This window comes from Equus przewalskii, chromosome 8 (assembly GCF_037783145.1).
Source record: "Equus przewalskii isolate Varuska chromosome 8, EquPr2, whole genome shotgun sequence".
Lineage (NCBI taxonomy): Eukaryota > Metazoa > Chordata > Mammalia > Perissodactyla > Equidae > Equus > Equus przewalskii.
Window position 1 is genome coordinate 6,099,073 of NC_091838.1, and position 27,281 is coordinate 6,126,353.

Here is a 27,281-nt window from a genome sequence, read left to right on the forward strand (position 1 = left end):
AAAGCATTTCATTTTGTGCTGATATATATTTAATCCTTTCCATGTGTCACGCACAATTTTCTGTGATTTTATAAACATGAACACTTTTACTCCTTATATAACCCTATGACGTAGACACTATTACTAATTCTTTTTTAGTGAGGCACAGAGCGCTTAACTAATTTACCCGAGTTACACAGTGAGGAGGCCGCAGAGCAAGAACTGCACACAGACAGCCCGGCCTCTCTACAATACACTGCCTATCAGAGAATCATGAGCAGATGTATTTGCTCAAGTTTTTGATGAGAGAATAGTTGTAGATAAAGTTGGCAAGATGGATTAAGCAGTCTGCAGAGCCTCGAGAGCACTTTTGTACTTTATTCTTTAAGCAGTACAGAGTTAGGGAAGGGTTTCAAGATATTGATTTGAGCAAGGCTTATTTTCAGAAGATTTATCTTCGAGAATAGCATATGGAAGGAATCAGAATTAGACTTATGGCGTTGTTTTAATCACACTGGTTTGTAATCTCAAGTTTATTTTATTTGTTACCCTACTCTGCACATAGGTATGAACATCGCTGACACATTTAAGAATTGTTTGCAACCAAGATTTGTGGAGAATAAGATTAACAATCAGAATACAGAAAAAGAAAGTAGGAACAATGTTATACAAAAAAGGGAAAGAAAGGAGTGGAAGTGACACAGTATATATACAGAAGAAGACAGTTACAAATTTAGAAGGAGGAGTGATGCACACAGCATATATGCTGTAAATAAGCTGGTGAGAGATGGATACATGGGTAAAATGCATAAGTAGATATCAACTAAATAAATGGATAGATATGCAGACAGACAGATAAGTATTATGACAGTGTTTTACCACATTTCCCAGTTTTCAAAATGTGGAAATGCAATCAAGACCAGACTCCAAGAGTCTAAGGGCTCTGCCTGAATAACAATTCGCATGGTCCAGGTACCGGTAAATGGGAAAGGGAAAATGACTGCAGGCTGTAGTAATTATTTCTAACACCTGGATTTGGACGATTAGTATTTGTTCTTGAGGCTAAATTGGGTAGTATTTCACATTATTAAAAATCTAGTGAGTACTGGAGTTTGGGGAGATCATTTTCCCTAAAGGTGAAAAATAAATACTTGAAAGTATTCCTTCTCTCAGCATGTGAGGAAGATGAATTCATTGTCCTTCCTTTAGAAGTGTCAACATTTGGGGCATCCTATGTCCAATGCAGAGTCTTTTCACGTACTGTGATTGTGCATGTGTTTGTGTGTATAATGAAAAATGCAAATCATATTCCTGAAAATTTAAATTATATTCACCTCAAATAGTAACTTTAAAAAGTAATTTCTTGAAACGTCTATGAAAATCAAAACCATAAACATTTTATGTACCCTAAAAATATATATATATAGCATATGTATAGTTTCACTTCCTTTGCCTAGTTTATGTCTCATGGTAGCCCAAATGAAAATTCCAGTAAAGAACCAGACACTTGTCTTCTAATGCTTATATATTATTGTGAGAAAAAATTAATTCTGCAGATGAACAATAAAAACATTTTCACTTTTAAATCATTTATTCCAGCAGAAAGACAACCAAAGGAGCTTTTTTACTTATATTTTTTAGATTATATAATGAAGTCATTATTTCCAGAGAATAATTCCACTTTTAAATTGCTTGAAACCACTGTCACAATAATTTGATTTAAATTGGAAAGAAACAATCATAGTCTCTTTTCAATTGAGACATACTTCATTTTCCAATACCTCCATTCTCTTCATTTCTCTAAAACTCATTAGAAACCAAATAATTTGATTCAGCCCAAGCAACTTCTGGAAACACAATCAAGGGTTACAGTATAATCGTGAAGTTTTAATGCTGTCCTTCATCTTTTTCTCAGGAACATTTTGCATTAACAGGTAGAAACTCCAGCTTTTAAAAAATATTTCCTTAAGGTAGTACATCTGTTATGAAAATAAAGTAGAGGAAAACTATAGCTTTTCTCCAGGATTTGTATGATACACTGTTAACATACATTTTGTAAGACATAAATGTATCAAGAAACAATGATTGTTATTATATGATCAAAGAGAGCAATTAAAAGGAAGTTTTTAAAAACTACAATGCCAGGTGTGTGGATTTTTAAAGTCAGCAAAATCAAAATGCATTCTTCCAAATAGATATATGTTCAAATTTAAGCTATAATTTCAGAAGAAATGCTATTCTGAAAAGTTAGTCATCAAGCTGGACCTTGTAATAAGATGTGTAAAAGCCAAAATAGGGCTTATATTTTGAGCCAACATATTTAAATAAAAATTTGATGAAAGAAAGGAAAAATAATTTAACTATAATTCTTAGCTCTAAGAATTTCACAAAGCACTTTACATATGTAGTTGTCTCATTTACTCTTTTCAACAATCCAGGAAGGTTGCTATCCTTGCCTATATTTTATGGATGAAGAAACTGAGGCTGAAAAAGAACAAGTAATTTACCCAAGATCACACAAATAGTTAGTGGCAGAGTAAGAATTTCAAACCAGATGTCCACTCAAAATCTTTCCTTTATTGACACAAGGATCCTTTAAGCTACTATGCTACAAATTCTCTGGATCAACCACTAGCACTGAAGTCAGCACTGAAAAGATGTGGGGAAACATTGGTAGGAGCATATCCACACAGCCATTCTAGAAATTAACTTGCCAGTATCTATCAAAATTTTAAACACAAAAAAGCATATCCTTTTACCCAGTAATTCACTTTCAAGAATCCATTCTATAGAAATTCTTACTATGCACAAGTATGTCATTGCAACATTATCTATAATTTCAACAACAAAAAAGAAAAAATAGGATCAAGGGGCTGGCCTGGTAGCACAGAGATTAAGTTCGCACATTCCGCTTTGGCGACCCGGGATTCGACAGTTCAGATCCCAGGTGGGACCTACACAGCCATGCTGTGACAGGCGTCCCACACATAAAGTAGAGGAAGATGGGCATGGATGTTAGCTCAGGGCCAGTCTTCCTCAGCAAAAAGAGGAGGATTGGTGGCTGATGTTAGCTCAGGACTAATCTTCCTCAAAAAACAAAAAAAAGGATCAACCAATGTCTATGAATAGGGAATTATTTCAATGTAATACAGTGTGCCCACACTACATGACTGTATATAGAAATATTTAAGACTGTGGTAAATCTATATGTACTTACATGGAAAGACCTCTAAGATATATTTTTAAGAGCAAAAGAAAAATAGAACATTACAAATAATATGACCTCATTCATGAGTTGTGTTAAAATTACAAACAGATAGTAGATAGAGAGAGAAAGAGAGAGAGATGATAGATAGAAACAGACCGACTGATTGAGAAGGAGACCTGCCTACCATCCAGTGCTGTATTTATTTTGATCTTGTGCCCAGGAGTTATCTTCATTCCTCAAAAAGCAGCCGCTGCCACTGGTCAAAGACCAAGAATGAAACGTCTCCATGTCTTGCCTGCAGGTCTATCAGAGCTCCAGGATTGATCCCCAGCTATCATATTAATCACAAAGCACATCTGACATTTACCATTTTAAAGCACTTTCACTCAAATTACCTAATCTGGTCCTCACAATACCCACAATTGGAGTTACCCAGAGCAGCTCAACAACAGCAAAGTGATACCAGTCTGCTATTTTCTGCTAGTGTGAACTCCCATTTATTCATTTGACAAGCATTTATTGAGGATCTACTACGAGCCAGCTTCTCATAAAGGGTGTTGTCAGGGTAGAGAGATGAACCAAATTAGACAAAGATCCCACACTGCATAAAATAAGCCACTGGAGTATATGTGTTGGGAGAGGTGGTCAGTTATCAGACATGTGCACAAATAACATAATTTAAGGCAAAAAGTGAATAGGTGACATTAGAAAGGTACAGAAAAAGGTACAAACTATTGTCTCAGTGACTTGCAAATCTTGAAGCCTGGGCGTCTTAAGATTCTAAACTCTGAATTTAAGTTGTTCGTGTAACTTTCTTTGCTTATTTATTCACAACAGTTCTTTTAAGATCTTATTGATCCCACACACTCTACTGCGCAATGTGAACAAGTGGCAAGCACACAAAATTAGAGACAAGTAACTGTGATCTCCTGTTGGGGCTGCTCCACTTACGGGCCGTTTGGCTGGGAGAGTTATCTAAACTCTGTGAGCCTCAGGTGGTAAAGTGTATTTTCTAGAAGTGGCCACGTCAACATTTCTCTTCAGAACCTTGCCACTCCCCCATCAAGAGGAGAAGTCAGTTCTCCTCCTCTTAAAACTGGGCATTCCTCAGTCACATCGTCACTCAGTGACTAGAATGTGGCATAAGTTAATGCTGCCATGACTTCCAACGCTAGTCATAACAGTGATTTCTCTCTCTTTCTCCCCCGACTCTCAACAGTCACCTCTGAAATCTATCCACCATTCTCTTAGGAAGTGCAAACCAGCCATGCGAAAATATCACATAGAGGTCCTGAGCATCCATCAGCAGCAACCACTAGACTTGTGAGTGGATGAGCCTTCAGATGAGCACAGACCCAGCCTTCAAGTCTTCCAGCTGAGGCCTCAGACATCATGGAGGAGAGACAAGCCATCCACATCTGAATGCCTGACCCACAAATCCATGAGCAGAATAAATGGTTGTTTTGATATAATTTGTAACAAAGATATAGTAACTGGAACACTCAATTTCCTCATCTGGAAAAATAGAATAAGAACAGTATTTGGAGGGTTGTTTTGAGGATTAAATGAGGCATGTAAAGCATTTGGTATAGTGGCAGGCACACTGCAGATAACAAATAAATGGAAATTACTACGACCATGTTAACAGACTGTCGTCTCTGCTACAGCCCAACATCAGTTTGCCTCCTCTTTCCAACTCCCTGGTAGAAAAGTCAAGCCCCATTCTGAAGCTGCACCCCTAGAAATATTCCAGAACTAAAGCAGCCTCTCATTTATGTGGAGCTAGACTAGCTAGCAGTCTATATCCCTAATCCCTTCCAGTAAACTTGAACTCTGAAGGTAGGAATTAACAGAGATGAAGGGAGTGGAGGGAACAGTCAAGAGTGGACAAAGTAGACAAAAACTCCTTTGCGATGAACCTCTCTAAGTTTCTTCTGTTGCCACTTAGGGAAGTGAGTACTTATGGAATATCACACACACACACAAATTCACCATTTGAAATCAGCACTTCTGTGATCAGAATTCATCCTGGTTGGCATGTGGAGCATCAGCTTAAACGTTTCACTTTTCTGTCCATCATCTATTCATTCACTCATTCATTCACTGGACAGACCTTTATTTGGATGTGCCACGTCCTGCGCAGGCACTAGTCGTTCAAGAATACATTCTGCCTGGTCTCTACCCTTGCACATCTGCAGTCTAAAGGCAGAGGAACACATGACAGTCTTTTTTCTTTTCTGAGTAGTTCATTCTTCTTCCAAAAGATCCTTTGTATTTTGGTTACATAAAAATGCGTTTTAAAGTAGTTAAAATTGAAAACAAATACGCTGCATATTAATGCATCTTCAATTCATCTCGGCATTCTTCTCTGGTTATTTACATTCTCTTGTCCCACCATCATCTTCATCACTGGCACACACAGCAACCAACACCATATTTCAAGTATGTCTGTTTTGCCTTATCCTAAGTCAATGAACAAAGTGAAATAATCATGGTATTGCCACATGGGCATGGATATTACAGTGCACAGACTGCTCTGCACACAAACTTAATAAACATTTGCTAAACAAGGCAATTAAAGTGTGATTCGGTTAAAAATATATTTAGTGGAAATAAAAGGAATCAGGAATGCTTTTCATAAGTTTCACCACCACTGCCTGAGGGAGCTGTGTTGCTCTTCAGGACCAAATCCCCCTGAGTGGCCTTCAATGAGCAGCACCCCATCACCGACCACAGTCCATGCTGCTGAGAAAGCAGCTGCACTGAAAAGCCCATACTGCCTGGTAAAGTATTCAGCATCCACAGCCCAAGAGCTAAGCGCACATCCTTAACTAGGGCCTGTCAGGACTAACCCATTTCGTCATGTATTCCTACTTAGGTCTTCACCAAAAGCCCAAGCCTCATCCTTTATCTCATAACCCAAGTGCTTTGTACATCCTCTAATCTGATCCAGTTCCTCTCCCTTCTCCTTCCACCTAAACCCAGATTTTCACATGGCTGCTTCCCTCTCATTGTTCAGGTCTCACATCAAATAGCATCTTCTCAAAGGCCTGTGCTCACTCTGCCATCTAAGTAGGTTTTATGTTACGCTCTAGTATAGCACTAGTTACTTCATTCACACCACTGTCACAAGTTGTAACTATAATTCAGTTTTTGGTTTACTTGTGTAGTACTCTTTGTTTACTTGTTTATTATCTATCTTTCCAAATTAGACAATAAGGTCCATAAAGTCAGCCATAATATTCACGTTGCTTACCACTCTTACCCAATGCCCAAGTCAGGCTCTAGCATGGGCATGTGCTCAGTTAATCTATGTTAGATGAAGAAAACCTACTAAAGAAATAAATAGCTAACCAAGAATTTATGTAAGCAGAAACATGGACTTTGTTCCATTTCCATGCTGCCACCTTCAAGCAGGTGAACACCATCTCTTAATTGATTGGTTGAAACAACTTTTAACGGTTGCCCAGCTTCTCCTGCTTCACCACTTCCTTCCCCTCTGAATCTGCTCTCCACGTAGTAACAAAACTGATTTATAAAAAGTAAATTTGAAAAAAAATACGTAATTTGAGACGTCTGCTTCCAAGAAAGAAAAAGTAGATCTGCTTTAAGTACAACCAAAAACCCTGGACACTATGCATAAACAAACATAGGAAGACTGAAAAGTGGAGAGAAGGCAAAACAAGCCAGGGACGTGGAGACCCAAGGAATGACAGGGTGGTAAGGTTCCTGGGTTTCTTTTTGCCTCATATATCCCAGATTTGGAGTTGAAGAAGCTGGCAACCCAGAAACGCCAACTGACAGAAGCAAAAAGAGCCCAAACTAAACCCATATAGCCTTGGGGGTTTGAGAGGGAGAAGTACAGTTGGAAATCAGAAAGGAAGGAGGAGCCAGAGAGGGAGAGTTTGTTAGTGAGGAGGAACAGCATGCCCTGCATTTTCCCTTTCTCTCCTTTACAGTCCAACTCACCTGCTCCTCTTCCTCCGGACTACGAGCTTTAGTAGTCTACACTCCATGCCAATTCTGACAGCATCACCACCTGTCCCAACTCCACCACCATCAGACAGGCACTGACGTCAGAAGAAATCTGGAGGTAAGGAATGAAGTGAGAACTGGCAGGAGAATGGAAGGGAGTAAGATGCCGAATTAACCTCTTTGCTTCCAGAAAGTTTTCAAAGTGCCAGTGGAGAAAGGAAGAGAGGGAGCTCTACAATGGTGTGGCCACCCATACCTGAGCACACACTATGAGTACTCATTAAGAGGTGGAAATTTACTGCCATATTCAATTAAATGGGGAAGGTTCTGTGAAAGACATGAAAATGTGGGAATTAATTGAAAGATGGAGAATTCAGAGAATTGCCGAAGTATAAGAAAGAAATTTAGGAAAAATTACAAAGAAGTCAATGTAACAATTTAACCAAAAAGGCAATTTAGTATTCTTGATTGTTGATAAATCATTGCAACGAATGTTATGTAAATATGTAGAAATATATAATAAAATTCAAGTTGTATTATAATTAAATATCAAGAAAAAAATCTAATTGAATATACTTTTGTTGTTGTTGAGAAAGATTGGCCCTGAGCTAACATCTATTGCCAATCTTCCTCTTTTTGCTTGAGGAAGATTCCCCCTGAGCTAACATCTGTGCCAATCTTCCTCTATGTTGTATGTGGGTCACCTCCACAGCATGGCTGACAAGTGGTGTAGGTCTATGCCTGGGATCCAAACCTGAGAACCTGAGATGCCGAAGCGGAGTGCGCCAAACTTAACCACTACACCACAGGGCTGGCCCATTGAATATACTTTTTAAGATTTCATTTTTAAGGTCCAAATTAATACTGAAACTGAGTGTACCAGGAGATGACCAGAACCTTGAAATGAGCACTTTAAATATAAATTCATTAGTGCATGTAATATCATTTGCATGCTTTACTCTAGGCTTTTTGAATTCTCAATAAATACCTTTGGATAATATTTGCTAATATTAAAATCAAACTATATATCTCAGAAGCCATATTATGTGACTTGTATATAATATCAATTTATTTTGCTACACAACGGATTTCTTTTAGAGCTGCTTATAATTTTTTCTTAAAATATATAACTGTGAAATGCTAAATTTTGCCACAAGGTGGCTCCTCCTAGATTTTAAATTAACTGTATTATGTAAGCAGCACTGAAAACACAATTTCCATAGAGAATATACTATCTCTTACACGTTCTTTTAAAGTGAATACTATTAAGATAAAGCCAGTTTGAGAAAAGGAGAAAAAAATCTAAGCAAAATGTAATATATACAACTGACTGCTCTTTCAAAGATATGTATGAGTGAGAGAGTGTGTGTGTGTGTGTGTGTGTGTGTGTGTGTGTGTGTGTCTGAGAGAGAGAGAGAGAGACTGTTACCATAACATATCTATTTAGAAGATACTCAGGCTCCTGAGTAACTAGTAGAATGTGGTATCTATGGCACCTCCTAAAAGGAAGGCATCCTGAATAGGGGCTTTCATCACTCACTTGGAAATTCATGAACTGCTCCTTTTTCACTTGCACAGGAGAGGATATTTTCCACTCAATGTCCAATGCAGGGTGGCATATGAAACCATTAACTTAAGGAATGTCTTTACTAGCATTTGAGGGAAGACCAAGACACAAAATATTCATTCATTCAACAAATGTATATTGGTCCAGACTATATTCCAGACACTGCAATGGACAACATAGCACAGTGGTTAAGCACATAGACCTTGGAGACAGACTGTCTAGGTCCCAATGGTGGTTCCACTTCCCTTACTGTCTGTGTCATTTGGGTAAAATATTCATTGTGCCTAGATTTCCTCATTCATGAAATGGTATAATAATACAAGGTTGTCATGAGGATCAAATAACTAAATATAAGTAAAAGTTATAGAAGAGTTCTCACCATATTTGAGTGCTTGACCTGTGTTAACTATTAATATTAGGCACTGTAGTAGAGTTAGATCATATCAGCAAATTCCTTGACACTCTTCAAATTCCATCAAAAGGTGGAGTCTAACTCTCTTCAAGTATGAGCTGGCCTTAGTGAGGCATTCCTAACGAATAGAAGGCAACGACTTCCAAGGCTAGTTAGAAAAAGCGATACAATTTCATCATGATCCTCTCGTAGGATGCTCACCTTTGGAACCCAATTAGCATGTTGTGAGGAAACAAGGAACAGGACACAAGGAAAGGCCATGTGGATGTGTTCTGGCCAATGGCCCCAGCTAAGGTTCCAGGCAACAGTGAGCATCAAGTGGCAGACAAGTGTGTGAATGATTCCAAGTGATGCCAGTCCCTAGGCGTCAAACCGCCCCAGGTGTCACTGTGTAGAGCAGAGCTGAGTGATCTCTCCTAAGCCCTGTTCACACAGCAAATACATGAGCAAAATAAATCTTATTGTTCAAGCCACTAAGTTTCATCATGGTCATTCAGTCACCAACAGATAACCAGAACAGGCACTGTAACCATAAATAAGACCCAGTTTCTTCCTTCCACTTCATTAGACAGAGACAGTATGGTCAACTAGGAAAAATCATGGAGTTTAGAGCCCAACAGTCCAGAGTCCTAATTCTCTCTGTTTACCGCCAGAGACCTCTCTGAGCTCTTCTTCTGCATCTGGAAAATCAAGGTAATACTACTCTCCCTCCAAGGATCGCTACATAGCCTAGAAATCATCTCCCTGCCTTGAGTCTTGCCTCCCTCCTGTTTATTCTGGACACCAGAGACAGAGTAATCTGCCTGAAATGCAAATCTGGTCCCGGGTTCCTTTCTCTGTCTTCCCACTGTCCATTGCCAAGAGTTCATTTTTAAGCACCTCAACCTTGCTTTCAAAGCCCTCAGTGAGCTGGTCTTCCTTCACCTCCCCTGCTCCTGAGCCTGCCCCACTCTACACTTGGTGGTATGGGTTCTGTGAACAACTTCTTTTTCTCTTCTTACATTTCCTTCTGATATCCAGAGAAGCCATAGAGTCCAGTCTCCACGTGGTATACCAGCCACAGAAACATGAGCCTGTGTCTGAAAGCTTGAAGGATAGGGTCATCTTAGCTATGAGGTGCTCAAAGGAGTTTTATACATAATTTGGCATAGGAGTTTTATATAGAATTTCACAGAAAGCTACTAAGCACTCCCTTAATGCTGCTCTCCTTCCTCTGAAGGTTTTTCATTCTGGGAAGCTAGCAAAACTCTTTTTCTCTCTCTCAATAAGGTTCTCTTACAGTCAGGAGCTCCTCCCTTCACTCTGCCCCATTCCCATCATGGACTACCTCTGGTCCCCAGTCTTCCACTCAAGCCCAATAGCAAAAGTAATCCATTCTAGAATGGTCTGGGACAGCCAGAGAACCCAGCAGGTTCAGGCTCCTAGACTTCCTTCATTTCCTCAGAAGGGAAACATACATGGAACTTCCTGGGAAAGGTCATCTCAACACCCTCTCCATTGCTTTCCCTCTTTCAAAAAAAAAAAAAAAAAAAACACCCATTACTAGATTTGCAAAAAAACCTAATAAGCAAGATTGACCCCTCCACCTTAAGTCAAGGACGTATGAAAAACTGTACATATTCACACATTCATAATGTTTTACCCCTAATGCACTTGACTCTGCCATGCTGTTTTTCACCTCCAGACCTTGGGAAATATTGTCCTGCCTGGGACACCCTTCCCATTTCCAATCCCCATTCCCTTCCCCTGCCTGACTTTTAACCATCCTTCAGGTCTGAACTTAGATGTTATTTCCTCCAGGAAGTCATCACTGACTACCCACCCCGTATCTTGGGTTGGCACACCTCCTTTGTGTGAACACTCTCTACCCAATTATGGTGCTTACTGCACCATATTGTAATTGCTTATTTGGTCTGTACCCATCCAACTATACTGTAAACGCCACAAGGGGAATAATTAATTCTGCTTTGATTACCACTGTATCTCTTGGTTCAAAGTGCAGCAATCATAAATGCTCAATAAATATCTGTTGTTGGTGAAAAGAATAAAAGAGATAACATATGTAAAGTGACTAGCAAAAAACCTGACACTTAATCCCCAACTCCAAGTAAAATTGCCTCTCTCTTCTTTATACTGACCAGATTCCCTGCTGGGAGAACCATCAGAGAAACTGGAACACTTTTGCATTATTGATTTAAATGCCTATCTCTACTTAACCGTAGACTGAAGTCAGTAAGTATAAAGTATTTATTTTTAAGTGCCCCAGCACTTAGATTATGCTTTACATATATAAGGTAATCAAGAAATGTGGACTCACTGAATGAGTGGGGAGACAAATATAGAAACAATTTCAATGCAGTGTGGTAAAGGCCAAAATCTACACAAAGAACAAACAGGCGCATAGAGGAAGAAATGCCAACTAAGCTTGGGAAAGTTTTGAAAAACCATATGAAGGACTTCAAATGTGAGCTTTATGAATGGAATCTTTCACAGAAGAGAGAGGAAACACCATGGACAAAGGAAAGGAGGCATTTCACATTTATGACAAGTGATTCATCTGATATATGGACTAAAGAGAGAGAAAAAAGGAACTTAGGAACGATGAGGCTACATTAGTAGGCAGGAGCTAGATCATAATAGTCCTTGGGTGCAGGCTGCCAGGCTAGACTTTTGCATTTTATCTCATAAGTGACTGAGCAATAATAAAGGACATTGAGCAGGTGAGTTATAATGCATGGAGATTTGTGTTCCAGAATGTTCTCTCCAGTAGCAAAAGTGGAGAATAAACGTCCAGTGTCAAGGACACTGATCTGGGGCTAACTGTATTGATCCAAGGCAATATATGTGGATGCCTGCAGGAAGGTATTTGTAGTGATGACAGTTTTGAAAGATATTTAGAAAACAATTGACAGAGATTGCTTCTGACAGGGTGAAAGGAATAAAGAAGTGGAAATCTGGGACAATTCTCAAGTTTTCTGCTCTAGGGGATCTGGTAGGTAGGAATATCATCACCAAGCAAAGTAGAGAGGGGAAGGAACGTGAAGGTGGAGAGGACAGAGACACTGAAGAAATGGCGACTTTAAAGTGCTGAGGGGACATGTGAGTAGAAATATTCACCAGCTTTTGGAAATAAGCCCAAGTGGTGCGCTCCTTTCTTTCTGTCCTACAGTGTATCTTCACCTCCAGGGAAGGGAAAACTGGCAGTGGGGGTCAACTTCACCACCTCTCCAGCTGCACTGCTGTCAACAGGCAGACACTACTCACCACTCAAAAGCCCTCGCGAAGCCGGTGTTTCTCCCTGTGGATCGCCAGAGGAGGAGATGCATTTCCTCAGTCTGTACGAGACACCACCAAACCTGACTTCCCGCAAATGAATACAGATCCCGGTGGAAGCATACACAGATCTTCACTGAGAAAGAATTCTTCAAAACCACCCCAGCCTTTCTCTAAAAGCTGCACATCTTTGCCCATAATTAGGACAACATCCAAGTTCTTCTGCCCCTTGTCTAGGATTTGCATATATTCCCTGTCATTGATCACCTGTCATTATGTCACTAACTCCTTGTACAGAACATTATCCATTGTTTTTCAGCATCCATGTTCCATTCTTCCTAAGAGCCTCTAGATTTTTATTCAGATATAAACCCCTTCCCCCATGTAACCCATGTATTTTGGGTAAAACTGATTCAGTCTCCTACCTCTGGGGTGGACTTTGGTTGACTTAAGTCAGAAAACATGTTCTGTTCCCCTGGACACAGTCACTGGCGTCTTGTTGGGCATGTGACTTAAACGGCCCAGTCAGGATGAATCTCAGGACTCTCGCTTGGATATTCAGATGGAAGTTCTTTTTCCCATAAAAATAAACAAGGAAATATGTATACTTGATTACTACTGGCAGCCTTCCTACATCATGGAGCTAATTAGCCTGTCACCACAGAAAACAGAACAGAACCATTAAGTCATCAGCTCACCCAAACCTAAAATCCATCCTACTTCTAGATTTTAAGGCAATTGCGCCAAAATATTTTCTTATTAACGTTTCAGCAAGTGTGAGCCATATTTTCTATTACTTCTACCCCCAAGTCATACTAACTAATTCAGAACCTGGTATTAAAATGTGAAATGAGTTGAACAAGAGAAGCATGGTGCAGGGCATATCCCAGGCTGAGCAGCTGGTCATCCTGAAATAAGGCTGAAATTGTTGGTTAAACTGTTAGCTGTTGTGATGGAAAAGAAACAGCCTGTCTTCACAAACACTTCCTTCCCCAAAAGGGCACACCGCCCTCTCTCTTCAAGCCTCCTCAAGATCACCAGGCTGACGTTGGTGATCGGGCCAGGTCTCTGAGCTTGCACCCCAAAGAAGAATTTTGGAGAAGATTGCTGGCTCCAACTACTTGTGCACTGTACTCTTAGAACACAGAACTTGGAACTTGTACCTTCAGCTTTGGGACTTAGCTGCCATAGATGATAAATCTCATTTATCATCTAGTTGTATATCTTTATCTCTATGTATATCTATATCTATACCCATGGGCATAACCATAGCTATACCTGTATCTGTATCCATATACATGCTTACACCTATATCTATATACATATATACACGTATCTATATCTATGCATATGTCTTTTCTATGTATAAGTCTCTACCTCCAGGTGCATACATAACACTATGTTGTAACATTAGGGTTGTCATAGCATTTAAATGAGTTAATATATAGACATGCTCAATCAATATTTGTTGAATGCATGAAAAGTGACTGTAACATTTTAAGTTCTCAATAACGGCTAGGCATTATTGTTCGTATTTATTACAGTAAAAGTAGTGACAACAGAAAATCCCAACTTAAGCTTGCTTATCAATAAGGAAATTTATTATCTCAGATAATTTCAAATCCAGAAGCAGAGCAGACTCTGTGCACAGTAAAATCAAAGGCTCAATGATATCATCAAGATGCTTTACCCTCTTCACTCTGCCATCCTCACACTGGCTTCATCCAAAGTGATTCCCTTGCAGCTGCAAGGTGAATGCCAATGGCAACCAGGACTCTGTGCTTCCTTTGTCATATCCAATTGAAGAGAAGAGAATATTTCCCCCCAAGCACAGGAGTTAAGTCCTTCCCTTTTCTTGGCCTTTCTCTTGGCCCTTCTCTTCTCTTGCCAATATGGCATGCAGCCAAAAGTGGCCTCTCCAATTTAAGAATAAAGATTTTTTTTTTCCCTCCCCAAAGCCCAGGGCATGCTTGCATATCCTAATTGTAAGTGCTTCTAGGTCTTCTGTGTGAGCCACCACCACAGCATGGCTACTGACAGACAAGTAGTGTGATTCTGCAAGCAGGAAACAAACCCGGGCCGCCAAAGTGGTGAGAGCACCAAACTTTAACCATTAGGCCATCAGGGCTGGCTCAAGAATAAAGAAATCTTAAAAAGATATTGACTAGCTCACAGAACCTCTGGGAAGCTTGAGGACAATGCTCCCAGGACAAAGCCTAAAATCAAACCATAAAACCAGTCTTGTGAGGGTGCTGCCACCACTGAGCCTTAGACCTCGTACCTCGGCCCACCAACACGGCAGGCATGGGAAAGGGCTCATATGATTAGCAATGCCCAGAGCATGTATCTATACCCTAGCTCTAAGAGAGGCTGAGAAAGCAAATATATGGCAATTTAGAATTTTATAGTAGAAAGTGGGCTCTGACCTCTCACCAAGATGCATAGGGCAGGAATTCCCTATGATTCGGATAGTTGGCAACCAATAAGGTCCACTGTGGAACTGTCACAGGAGCTTCTGCCAACTCACCTACCCACATGGTATGGTGCTCCCTGGGGAAAAGACGACTGGGTGACCAAAGCTGAAAGGGCTTGCTCACCAAACTCTGTGACACTTCAGCATACAAGCAAAAGCGAAAGAAAATTCCCCATTCAATTGGCAGCAGACTGCTACACTGTGGGTCTCCAGTTCAGCAGAGGCAGGGAGCATTACTGGAAGATCTCCAGCTTACATCCCTGGTGTGGGAGTTTGACTCAAGAGACACTGAACGTCTAAATCTCTGTTAGTGGAAAGGGTGGTGTGGAGCTGTCAAGGCAAGTGTGACTCAGCCCGCAGCAAAGCAGTGACGGGAGCAATAACCAAAATAGATTCCCTGGAGCATAGGAGATAGCCCTGGAGGACTGTAGAAATACGTAGGAAAGGGAAAATTTACAAGAGCCAAGAATTCCTTAAAATGAAGTAGGGGCTTGAAACTAGCAAGATTTGGGTATTAACGTTAAAATCCAACGTCTCAGAGACATATGGACCACACATTTGATTGGAGAAACATCTGGCATCTTTTTTCCTAGAAGTGGAGCTCTCAGGAGAAGGAAAAGGGAGCACTTGTGCCAACTAGCTTCCTTCTTCCTCCTACAGCACACGGGAGGCAGCTTTCCTGGAATACTCTGCCACCAGATTTTTGCAAAGTAGTTTTCTTCTAGACATTCAAATCTCAGCAATCAACATATATTCTCAGAGAGGTCTGATTTGATGCCCCAAGGTATAAATGCTGCCCCAGCCACTCTGATCATATTACTCCACTTTATTGTCTTCAAAGAAGATAAATCTAGATAAATCCTTAAAACTTTCTTGTTATGCTTATTGCCTGTCTCTGCATAAACATTCCCCAGAATGTGAACTCCATGAGAGGAGAGCCTTTGCATATGCTGTTGCTGATAAATTCCTGTAGGCTTAGGATAACAACTGACACATATGGTAGGCACTCAACAAATATTTGTTGAATGAGTCTGAAGATCTGGCTCCTCACAGAGTTGAGGCTATTTGATACCACATAAAAATGAAAACTTCATGTCTGTTATTCTTTAATTCAGACAACTCTGTCTCTCATTATGAAGCAGTCTCTAAAAAAAATCCTCCACACCTTTTCTGCCTCAGATACTGCTCTTCTCCTCGCTTCCCCTCCAGACACATACGTCACCTGGCTAACTCCTTCCCAATCTTTCCGGTTAATCCAGTCTTTCAACAAGAAAGATGAAAGAAGTGAAGACATCAGAGGCAATACCAGAGAGCAAACCAGAATAACAATAAAGCAGTTGAGGACAGAAAAGGCACAGGATAACCCCATTTTATCAAGACAAATTATTTTAGGAGCCAAACCTAGGATGTGTAAATTATACTGGAGCTAGGTAATGGTCAAAGAGAAAGAAAAAAGAAATGAAATCATTTGGGCTAGCTACCATGGTGTCAAGTTGGGCGAGGAAGGCAGGAGTTCCTGGAACTAAGTCCAAAGACTTTGATTTCAACCCAAGTCCTGCCAAATATGGCTCTTTGAGGGCCTAAGCTCTACCCCCTGTAATGACGGAGAATTTACAGCGGAGTAGAAGTCTGAGCATGAGCTTCAGAGACAGACAGAACAGGGCTTGGGCCCCAATCTTGCTGACCAAGATAACCTCTCAGAGAATAACTTTCCATATAAAAAGGACAAGCTAACCAGCCTCTCAGAGACTTAATCTGTAAAGTATCAATAATAATAATAGTACCTGTCTCATGGGATTATCATGAGGATTAAATAAATTAATGCACATAAAATCAATAGCACAGTTCTCTGCTCACAGTTAACTACTATTTATTCATCCAACAAATATCTGTCTACATTATTATTAACACCGCCTATCTTTTTAAAGTAGTTGAGCTACCTTGTTGACTCAAGATAATAATAATAGCTATTGTTCATTTTCGGAGGCACTGTCCCAAGTACTTAACAAGCATGATCATTTCCTATGAGGAAAGACTGTTATTGTCACATATTACAGATGAAGAAAAGTGGGGAATAATCCAAACAGAAGACCAGAGGTAACCAGGTGATGTAAGCCCTCCCTGAAGAGGTATCAAGCTCACCTAGCAGATGAGCAGGAATCCTGGGCTTGATGGAATGGACACTAGCCTCCTCTTCCAAGGCTATAGTTTTCCCCTGAAAACGTTTTTTTTTCTTTTTTGGAAGGCTCTCATATACACTGAGATGTTGAAACCTGGCACTGAGACCTCAGAAAACAGAATTCCTTCTTCATGTTTATACCAGGAGTTGGAGCATATCTCAAACTTAATTAATACAAAGACTTAAATGTACAACAATACCTGATTCGTTGGTCTGTTTAATTTCAGGACTTTAGCTTTTTTTTGTTTTCATTTTATTTTTGCTCTACCTAATGTCCTTTACAGATCTTAGCATTGCCCTGTTATCTACTGCAGGTTTCAAATTATACACACACACTCATAAAACTTTAGATCTGAAGGGGCCTTAGAACTCATCTATCTAGTTCAGGGGTTTACAAATTATTCTGAGCAGATGAAGGAATCTTTTCTCTTTAACCAGAGCTGCTTCACTTTGTTTCATAAAGTGAGCTCCCATTTAATCTTCCTTCAGTGGAAGGAAGTGGAAACCAAATTCCACTGAGAATGTGTGTGTGTTTATATTAAACCACCAAGCTAATCCAATAAGAAAACTTTAATCACTCATTTTCATCCTTTTATTCATTCAGTTTAACCCCAGCATCTGCCAGAGGCTGTGCCAGTCAGTGGAGAGGAAGAAAAGACGTCGTCTCTGCCTTACAGCAGACGTACAGGAATAACCACATCCAGTGGGAGCAAGGCCAAAGCAGAAGCCTGCAGAGCGGACTGTGAGGACGAGCTGGAGGGGGATGCAGACAAGCTTTTGGAGAGGCAGTCACCTAGAGCTGAGCCTTGGAAGGGGGATGAGAGAAGCAGCAGATTCCAGGCAAAAGCAACAACCAATACTAGCAACAGGAAAAAACAGCTCAGTATGGAAAATAATTGACATGGCTAGACTTTGCGATTCATTCCATGTGATGGCTACTCAATAAACTGCTGGTTAATTGATTACCTAGCTAATCAATCTGGAGGAAACAGGCTATAAAAACAGACAAAAGTCAGTTCACGAAGGGGTTCATAGGCCTACTCAAAGAATTTAGATTTTATTCTCTAAACTAGGAGTTGAAAATGCAAATATCTATAGGGATCTTATAAGAAATGTGAATAAGTAAGGTGGGCCAGGTGTAAAAGAAATAGTAATTATGAGGGTTATACACGAAGTACCTCCTCCAGGTACCATGTATGGTACTGTCAACACATAGATGTCTAATATATGATCCTGGCCCTTAGACTGCACACATAAGTAAGTACTCACAATATAACGTGATGATTGCCCCCATTCATGTACCAAATACAGTGGGACCATAGAGGAGGGCCTTACTTAATTCAATCTCAGGAAATCAGGAAGGTGTTACTGATGAAATTATATTTGAGATGGACTTGAGGGATGAGAAGGAGCTCATCTCTCTTTTCCAGCTACCCCTGAACTTCCTTCAATCCAATCAGGTTGGTTTCCCCACTGTCCCACAACACCCCACTCTCGGCTATGTCCTCTCAAGTCTTTGACTTTGCCTAGTGTGCCCTGCCGCTCTCCCTTAATTATGCAATTCCTACTAACTCTTAAAGGCACAATGCAGGCCTTCCTCATGCACAAAATCCATGAAGACTTCCCAGGTATCAAATCTTCATTGGTCTAAGAGGCAAGACGCTATTGGGAGGCTGGAAGACCTTTAGGACACAACAGAGTGCAGAGGCGCTCAGAGAAGGGTGTCTCATTGTGTGTGGTGAGAAGCTTACTAGTTTGGGAGTCAAGGACTCACTGGCTCTCTGATTACAGGCAGATGTTTTAGCCTCTGTTTTCCTCAGTGTCTTAACTCTAAAGTGGAGGCTGATCCTCATGATCATTTTGGTCCCCTTCAGTTCTAAGATTATAACTGTGATTTTGTGAAGGAATTTGTTCTCATTGTTATACTTCCAGTAGGATTTCCACACACACTTTCAAAATTGTCCTTATGTAACATGACGAGTGGAAAACCACTAATCAGTGGCAGCAGTATTGAAGAGAGTCTTCTCTGTGCCGTTCCAAATGCCATCTACTTCCTCCCTGGATTTAGGAATTGCATAGTCACACGTTCACTGAAATAAAGTTGGCTGTCCTGTTGCCCTGTTACTACTTTGGTCACCTCCTGTTATCCTAAGAATAGATCACTTATGGTTCTTTCTTTGGACTCTTACAATTTCACGGCGGTGAGAAAATAGAGCACAGGTGGAATACAAATCCTGGAATATCAAGATTACAGAAAAACTACCTATGGAAAACAAGATACATGAGTTAAGGAATCTATGAAACTATACCAAAATAATAATTAGAATGAGTTGTTTTTTATTTTATCTTAGTTATTATAAATTATTGAGAAAAATCATTTGCATTTTATCAGCTTTTATTATACAAATTCAGTCTGCCTCATGCCAACTCGCTGTATTAGTTGTACTTTTGGTTATAAGCAAAAGAACCAACTCTGGCCAGATTTAAGAAAACGGCAAGTCTATTGAAAGAACACTAGGGTATCGCATGAACCACAAGGAAAAGTAGAGAACTAGGAAGGACCAGATCAACTCCAGGGACCTCAGCAGTGGGACTTCATGGATCTTCTCACCACAGAATTTCCTTCAGTCTGACTTTAGGGCCTGTAACTTCCAGCCATATCGCCCCCAGCCCATTTTAATTCCTCAGAGAAGGCATCCTTTGGACATAACTTGGGTCAAATGTCCTCCTCAGGCACAATCAACTATGACAAAAAACATTTGTTTTTGTTACAAGAGTAACACATTACAAACACGCCACCAGGTGCCCAGCCTCGTAGAAGAGGGACGAGCTCCAGGGAAGGGAAAATGCTGGGATTGAGGAAGCAACCTTAAGAGACGTCTGCCAGTTGCACATACTTTTTTCCTGCTGGATTTATTTACTCTTCCTCTCTCTTCCCCTAAAGCCCTCTCCTCAAGTTACCAACACCCATGTATCATTGCATAAAATCGTACTTTGAGTGGGCTCAAAATGTCCTCCTAGGTGTATATATTTTATACAAAATTAAAAGAATGAAAGGGCATAAAAATGGTCTTCTGTTACTCTACAAATTAAAATGTAGACAATTCAGTTTGATTGTGTACACTGTGCAGAGGCATCCAAGCTTACCTAAAATACTCCATACATAGAGACTAGCCATCAGATATGGTCTGTGATAATACAACTTTTACTCTGACAACCATAGGACGTTCTTTCTTGATTATTAAAGACGCTCAGGAGCCCAGAAATAAACACACACATATACAGTCAATTAATTTTCAACAAATGGGCCAGAATATACAATGAGGAAAGGACAGTCTCTTCAATAAATGGTGTTGGGAAAACTGGACAGCCACAGGCAAAAGAATGAAGCTAGAATACTATCTTACACCATACACAAAAATTAACTCAAAATGGATTAAAGACTTGAACATAAGACCTGAAACCATAAAACTCCTAGAAGAAAACACAGGTGGTAAGCTCCCTGTCATCAGTGTTGACAATGATTTTTTGGATCTGACACCAAAAGCAAAGGCAACAAATGCAAAAATAACCAAATGGAACTATATCAAGCTAAAAAGCTTCTGCACAGCAAAAGAAATCATCAACAAAATGAAAAGACAACCTACTGAATGAGAGAAAATATTTGCAAATCATATAGCTGATAAAGGGTTAATATCCAAAATATATTAAAAACTCATACAACTCAATAGCAAAGAAGCCAAACCATCCAATTAAGAAATGGGAAGATGATATGAACAGACATTTTTCCAAAGAAGATATATACAGATGGCCAACAGGTACATGAAAAGATGCTCAACATCACTAATCATCAAGGAAATGCAAATCAAAACCACAATGAGATATCACCTCACACCTGTTAAAATGGTTACTATTAAAAAGATAAGAAATAAGTGTTGACAAGCATGTGGAAAAGAGCAAACCCTTCTACACTGTTGGTTGGAATGTAAACTGGTGGAGCCATTATTGAAAACAATATGGAGCTTCCTCAAAAAATTAAAAATAGAACTACCACACAACCCAGCTATTCCACTTCTGCATATTTATTCAAAGAAAACAAAAACACTAATTAAAAAAACATATGTACCCCCATCTTCATCGCTCCATTATTTACAATAACCAAGTTATGGAAACTACCTAAGTGTCCATTGTTGGATGAATGGACAAAGAAGGTGTGGTGTAGACACACAGAGAAAGAGAGAGAGACGGGGAGGGAGGGTGGGAGAGAAATACTATGCAGATATAAAATAATGAAATTTTGCCATTTGCAACAATATGGATGGACCTTGAGAGCGTTATGCTAAGTGAAAGAAGTCAGCCAGAGAAAGACAAATACTGTATGATTTCACTTGTATGTTGAATTTAAAAAACAGAACATAGCAACAAGCTCACAGATTCAGAGAACAGATTGGTGGTTGCCAGAGACAGGGCTAGGGGGTGGGCGAAATGAGTAAAGGGGTCAAAAGGTACAAACTTCCAGCCACGAAATAAGTCACGGGGACGTAACGTACAGCATGGTGACTATAGTTAATAATACTGTATTGCATATTCGAAAGTTGCTGAGTAAAACGTAAAAGTCGTCAGCATATGAAGAGTATTTTTTTTGTTACTATGTACGGTGATGGATGTTAACTCGACTTACTGTGGTGATCATTTCATGATATGCACAAACAGTGAATCATTATGTTGTACATCTGAAACTAATATATAGACGTTAATCAACACCAGATGGTCTGCAAGATAAAGGGCCGCTGGAGTATAGATATCCTATATGCTCCTTTCAATAATCTTTGAAGGAATCCTCCTTGGACAATTGAAATGACCTCTTTTAGATCTTTATACTCCTTCCTACTGTGGCATCTGTACACCCTAACTTCCTGAAAGCTGAATTTTCCTTGGCTTCCTTGATATCGGGCTATCAGGCTTTCCCCATCACAGGCATATGTCGCTACCACCAGCAACACTGTCCACAAGCGAGGGAAAGATTCCAAGGCTCATTTTTTTCTTTTCTTTTCTCTCTGTGCCCGGATTCTCTCACAGAACTCATGGATATAACGCCACCTCAGGGCCAAGACTGCCAAGTGTATCCTGAAAACTACGGCATGTTTTAGTCCACTATTTCTTTTTGCTTTTTATGTCTCATCCACAGTGGAAGGGCAATATTATCAACCCCAGACCATTATTATGCTATAAGCCAGATTCTCTTTCTATGTTCATTTTGAAATTACAACTGTCAGTTTTCCCAGTCTTGGGAACATTCCAAAGCCTTAAAATCATGGAACGATCCTTAAACCAAATTGCACAATTCTAATGATAAACAGGCCTGCAGATTGGTCTGAATTTTGGTATTTGACTATCAAAGAACGACTTTCCAGAAAACCTCATAGGTCTTCAGATGCGCAAGTCTAACAAGCCTAATACTGTATTATTTAGGATAAAATTTCTCCCTAGATCATAAAAAAAAAAAGAGGAAAAAAACACTAAAGAATTTCAGGAGTTCTCTGCCAATAAGGACTTCTGAATTATGTAGGACGAAAAGGCTTTAGCGCAGTGTTCTATCTTCCCACTGTTAAAATCGATTGTCATCCATTAAAGTGCTGCTAATTATGGAAAACAATCTACAACCTATTAGAACCGGCCCAAGCCGATAATAACTACAAGTCCCATGATGCAAAGCAGGAGCCCGGACTAATATGGGCCGCAGTTCCTCCTGGGAATTGTAGTCTTCTGATTACCTGTCTGGGATACTAGGTATTTTAGCCTCCATTTCTCAAAAGTTAACGTATAAAAATAATGCTATGGCACAGAAGGTAGAATTCTTACCACAAAACTGGATTCAACCCACCTGCCAAAGAGCCCAGGCCCTGCTAGTCCAGTCTGCGCCTGCGGGGGCGGGCGCCCTCGGCGTGACGTCGCTTCCGGGCGAGGCGGTCGGCCGCCCCGCCCTCCGCCTCGCGGGACGCTGGGCCCGGCTGCCCGGGCAGAGCCGGGCTGAGCCGGAGCGCGGCTGCTTGCGGGCGGCGGGTCACGGGAGGCCTGTCGGGGCCGCGGGGGCATGAAGTGCTGTGGCTCTGGAGGTCGGAGTTAGCGTCACGGGGACGCGCCCTGTGCCGGCCGCGGAGCGGGCTGAGGTAGGGACGGGGCGGCGGGCGCGGTCCCGGGCGCTCGTGCGGTGACACCTGCCCCGGGCCGGCAGTGGCGGCGGGCTCCACGGGCGGGGAGGGCGGGGGCGCCAGGCGCTCCTCCAAAGCCGAGCCGCCGCGCGTCCGGGGCGCCGGAGCCCGCGTGCTCGGACTCGGGCCGGGTCCTCCGGCCGCCGCCGCCGCACCTGCACGCACTGCCCCGGAGCGGGACCGACGTGCGTCCCCCGAGCCCGCGCGTCCCCGACGTCGGCGCGGCGCTGTGCGCGCGGGGCCCGTGCGTGCCGACCTCCCCGCCGGGCCCGCGGGACGAGGGCGGCCGGGCGCTCGCGCGGGCCCGGGAAGGTCGAGGTGGCGGGCTTCTCCTTACCCCTCTGCGGGGGGCCATCGGGCGGGCCGGGGGAGCGGCGAGTCAGCAGCCCGAGGTGCCCGAATCCTTGGTGATGGGGAAAGGTACCCAGGGCCACGTGCTGGGTTAAAAGTCTTGGTTCAGCATCTTTGCAAGTCCGAGCGCTTCGTTTCCTCCCTTCCCCGTCAGTGAGTAGCGACGTGTAGATGTGGTTGGCTAGGCAGAGCCGTTGTGTGTCCTGTCACTGGACTGTGGTTATTACAGTTTCTTAGTTTATTATTTAGCAACTTAGGTCCTTTTCTTCTTTATTATGAAATTATTCTGAGGCTGGGTGAACTTGTCCTGTAGACAACAGAGATTAAGAGTTACGAAGGTTTGTTACGTGCCCCCACTTTGTGGCAGAGCAGAATAAGTGATGATCTGGAAAACTAGAAGAACGTTCAAACTTCGAGTCATTTAATCTTGTTGGGTGTAAGTTTATTGTTCATTGGGTTTTTGTTTGATTAATTTGATCGTTTTTTTCCAAATACGTGTCATCCCGGGTTTAATAAACTGTTACTTTAAGAACAGTTGGTATTTACCTTGTAGTTTCTAAGCTGCTGGTTCACTGTTATTACTCTGAGTAATTGTTTAGCATTTCAGTAATCAAATCAAGTGGTGTGTGAATAATTTTCCTCCCGTTCTTCCCTTACTTTCTGCCCTTCCCTCCCCATACTCTGTGTAGTACTGTCAGGACCATAAGCAGAGGAACGTCTTGACCACTCTTCTCTTTCCACCTCTTATATAGATGAGATCAGGTTAAAATGAACGTTGCAGAAATCTATCACAAGAAAATAAAGGGGGAAAAAAGGGATAACATGTAATATGAGGGTCAAGAAAAAGGGTGTGGGATAGTTCTGTTCTCTATACCTTGCAAATAGGAGTCCTTAGCAATGATATTTTGGGATTAAAGGACGAACTTTGGGGTGTGTTTTCTTTCCAAATGAAATAATAGCGTGTTATAAAATTAAAAGAAACGGATATGAACGTTTTGCTTTCTTTTGGATAATGCTCCAGATTACAGACTAATCTTTCCATATGTTCTTCTCATTTTTAGTGAATTCCTAAGAAGAAAATAATGGATTGCATATTCATTATTCTCTAAGGGTTTGGACTCAGCAGTGCACAGGTGTGTTGCAAAGGCCGAAAGAAGATGGCAACTCCTTATGTCCCAGTTCCTATGCCCATAGGGAACTCTGCTTCCAGTTTTACAACCAACAGAAACCAAAGAACTTCTTCTTTTGGGAGTATCTCAACAAGCTCAAACTCTTCCAAAGGCCATTTAGAAGACTCAAACATGGGTAATTGTAAACAGACAAGTGTACCTGATCAAACGGATAGTACTTCATCTGTGTGTAGCAGTCCCCTCATTAGGACTAAATTTACAGGTGCAGATTCTTCCATTGAGTATACTACCAGACCAAGAGAAAGTGAAGAACAGAATCCTGAGACAGTGAGTTTGGAAGATAGACCTTCTACGCCTACCATACTGGGTTATGAAGTGATGGAAGAAAGAGCTAAATTTACGGTGAGTGTTGACTTCTGGATACCAGTGGAACGTGAAAGAATGACTAACCTGTGTTCTAAACCTGTGTTCAATTGATTAATGTTAGCCACTACATGTAATTTCTTGAACATAAAACTCAAATGGTTTTTACCTCTAAATTTTGTCATGCTTTGTTTTACTTGAATGAATTTTCACAAAGCAGACACACCTCTGAAAGTAGCACACAGATTATTTAAGTAACAGAGCATTACTAGCGTGCTAAAAGCCAGCCCCCCCCCCCCGTGCCCTCTGTCAGTCACTTCCCACTCTCCTGATAGTTTAGATTAATTTTGCCCATTTCTGTACTTTCCATAAATGGCATTATGGAGTAGGTACTCTTTGGGGCGTGATCTCTTTTCTTTAGCATTGTTTGTAAGATTCATCCTTGGTCTTGTGTGTAATTGTAGGCAGCTCGTTATTACTGATAGGATTCCTTTATGTGAATATACTACAATTTATTCTGTTGAGGAGCATTTGGGTAATTTCCAGTTTGGGGCTCTTAGAAATGCTACTGCTAAGAAGCTTTTTGTACTTGTCACTCAGTAAACAAAAGTATGCATTTCTGTTTGAGTTCTGCCTAGGAGTAAAGTTGCCGCATCAGGGGGCTGGCCCTGTGGCCCAGTGGTTAAGTTCTCGCGCTTCGCTTTGTCAGCCCAGGGTTTCACTGGTTCACATCCTGGACACTGACATGACACGGCTCATCAGGCCACGCTGAGGCAGCATCCCACATGCCACAACTAGAAGGACCCATAACTAGAATATACAACTTTGTACTGGGGGGATTTGGGGGGAAAAAGCAGGAAAAAAAAATTGCCGCATCGTGTGCCCAGCTTTAGAGGACACCGATCAACAGCATACCAGAGTGGTTGTTCTAATTCATACTCCTCTAAGCAGCATATGAGAGTTACTGTTACTCCACACCTTCCTCACGTGGTATTTTTCCATTTCTCAATTTAGCTATTCTGGTTGGTAGAGTGATATCACTCTTTTGTGGTTTTAATTTGCATTTTCTTAGTGACTAATTAGATTGAAGACTCTTTTTGGCCATTTGGATAATCTCTTTTGTGAAGTGTCTGTTCAAGACCTTTGTTCATTTTCCTTTGGAGAAGTCTTTTCCACTTTGGTTTATAGTTTTCTATGCATTCTGGACATAAGTCCTTTTTTCAGAGTGTGTACTGTGACTATCATCTCTCTGTGGTTTGCCTTTTCACTACCCTTAATGATGCATTTGATAAACAAGTTCTTAATATAGTCCAATTTACTAATTTTTTTATGTTTAGCAGTTTTTAAAATCTACCTACTCTCTGTTTACAAAGATGTTGTCCTATCTTTTCTTCTAAAAACTTTATTGTTGAACATTTCGCATTTAAATCTGTAAATCATCTGGAATTGATTTTTGTCCATGGCGTGAGGTAAAGGTCAAGACATTTTTTTTTCCCTCCATATGGGATCAAGTAATCAGGTTTTTATTGAAAAGACCACTTATTTTCTGCATTTGCACTATTGCCTATGTCATAAGTCAGGCGAACATAAATGTCTGGATCTGTTTCTGTGTTCCTTTTTCCCTGCTTTATCAATTCCACACTGTCTTAATGAATGAAGCTTTGTGATAGGTCTTGGCGTCTGGTAGCTTGAGTACTCTACCTTTGTTCTTTTTCAGGATCATCCGGCTGTTCTTGGCCCTTTGTATCAGGAACGTATTGAATCTATAGACTAATCGAAGGCAAACTGACATCTTTACAATGTTCAATCTTTGAATCTATGAACCTAATCCATTTACTTAAGTCCTTAACTTCTTTTAATCATATTTTGTGGTTTTCAGGGCAGAGGTCGTACATCTTTTGGTTAGATCTATTTCTAGGTGTGGATCTTGTTTGATGTTCTCTATCTCTTTTTCTGTCTTTTATTTGTTCATTGTTAGTTTATTTATTTTGGTCTTGTATGTGAATGTATGTTTATATATCCAGCAGCCTTACTAAATTCACTTATAAGTTGAAATAGTTTGTTCTTTCTCTTGGATTTTCTTGAAGTAAAGTTTTTATTTTACTTCAGCATTTCATGTTGTAAATTTGCTACAGTACGGAAGGCCCTCCAAGAAAAAA

The 27,281-nt window shown here is 40.8% G+C and overlaps 1 protein-coding gene across 6 annotated transcripts in view; it reads left to right on the forward strand.

The window, feature by feature from the left end:
• Positions 1-23,019: 23,019 nt before the first annotated feature.
• SNX16 (sorting nexin 16) overlaps positions 23,020-27,281 on the forward strand; it is a 41,221-nt gene continuing 36,959 nt past the window's right edge. For 2 of the 6 annotated variants that reach the window (XM_070630357.1, XM_070630361.1), the window contains exons 1-3: positions 23,096-23,236; positions 24,691-24,934; positions 25,022-25,161. In XM_070630357.1, coding sequence (XP_070486458.1) covers positions 24,787-24,934; positions 25,022-25,161 — 288 coding nt within the window. In that variant the 5' untranslated portion in view covers positions 23,096-23,236; positions 24,691-24,786. Of the gene's footprint in view, positions 23,237-23,526; positions 23,783-24,690; positions 25,162-27,281 lie in introns of those variants that run through there. The other 4 variants (XM_070630358.1, XM_070630360.1, XM_070630359.1 and 1 more) reach the window with 4 other exon arrangements.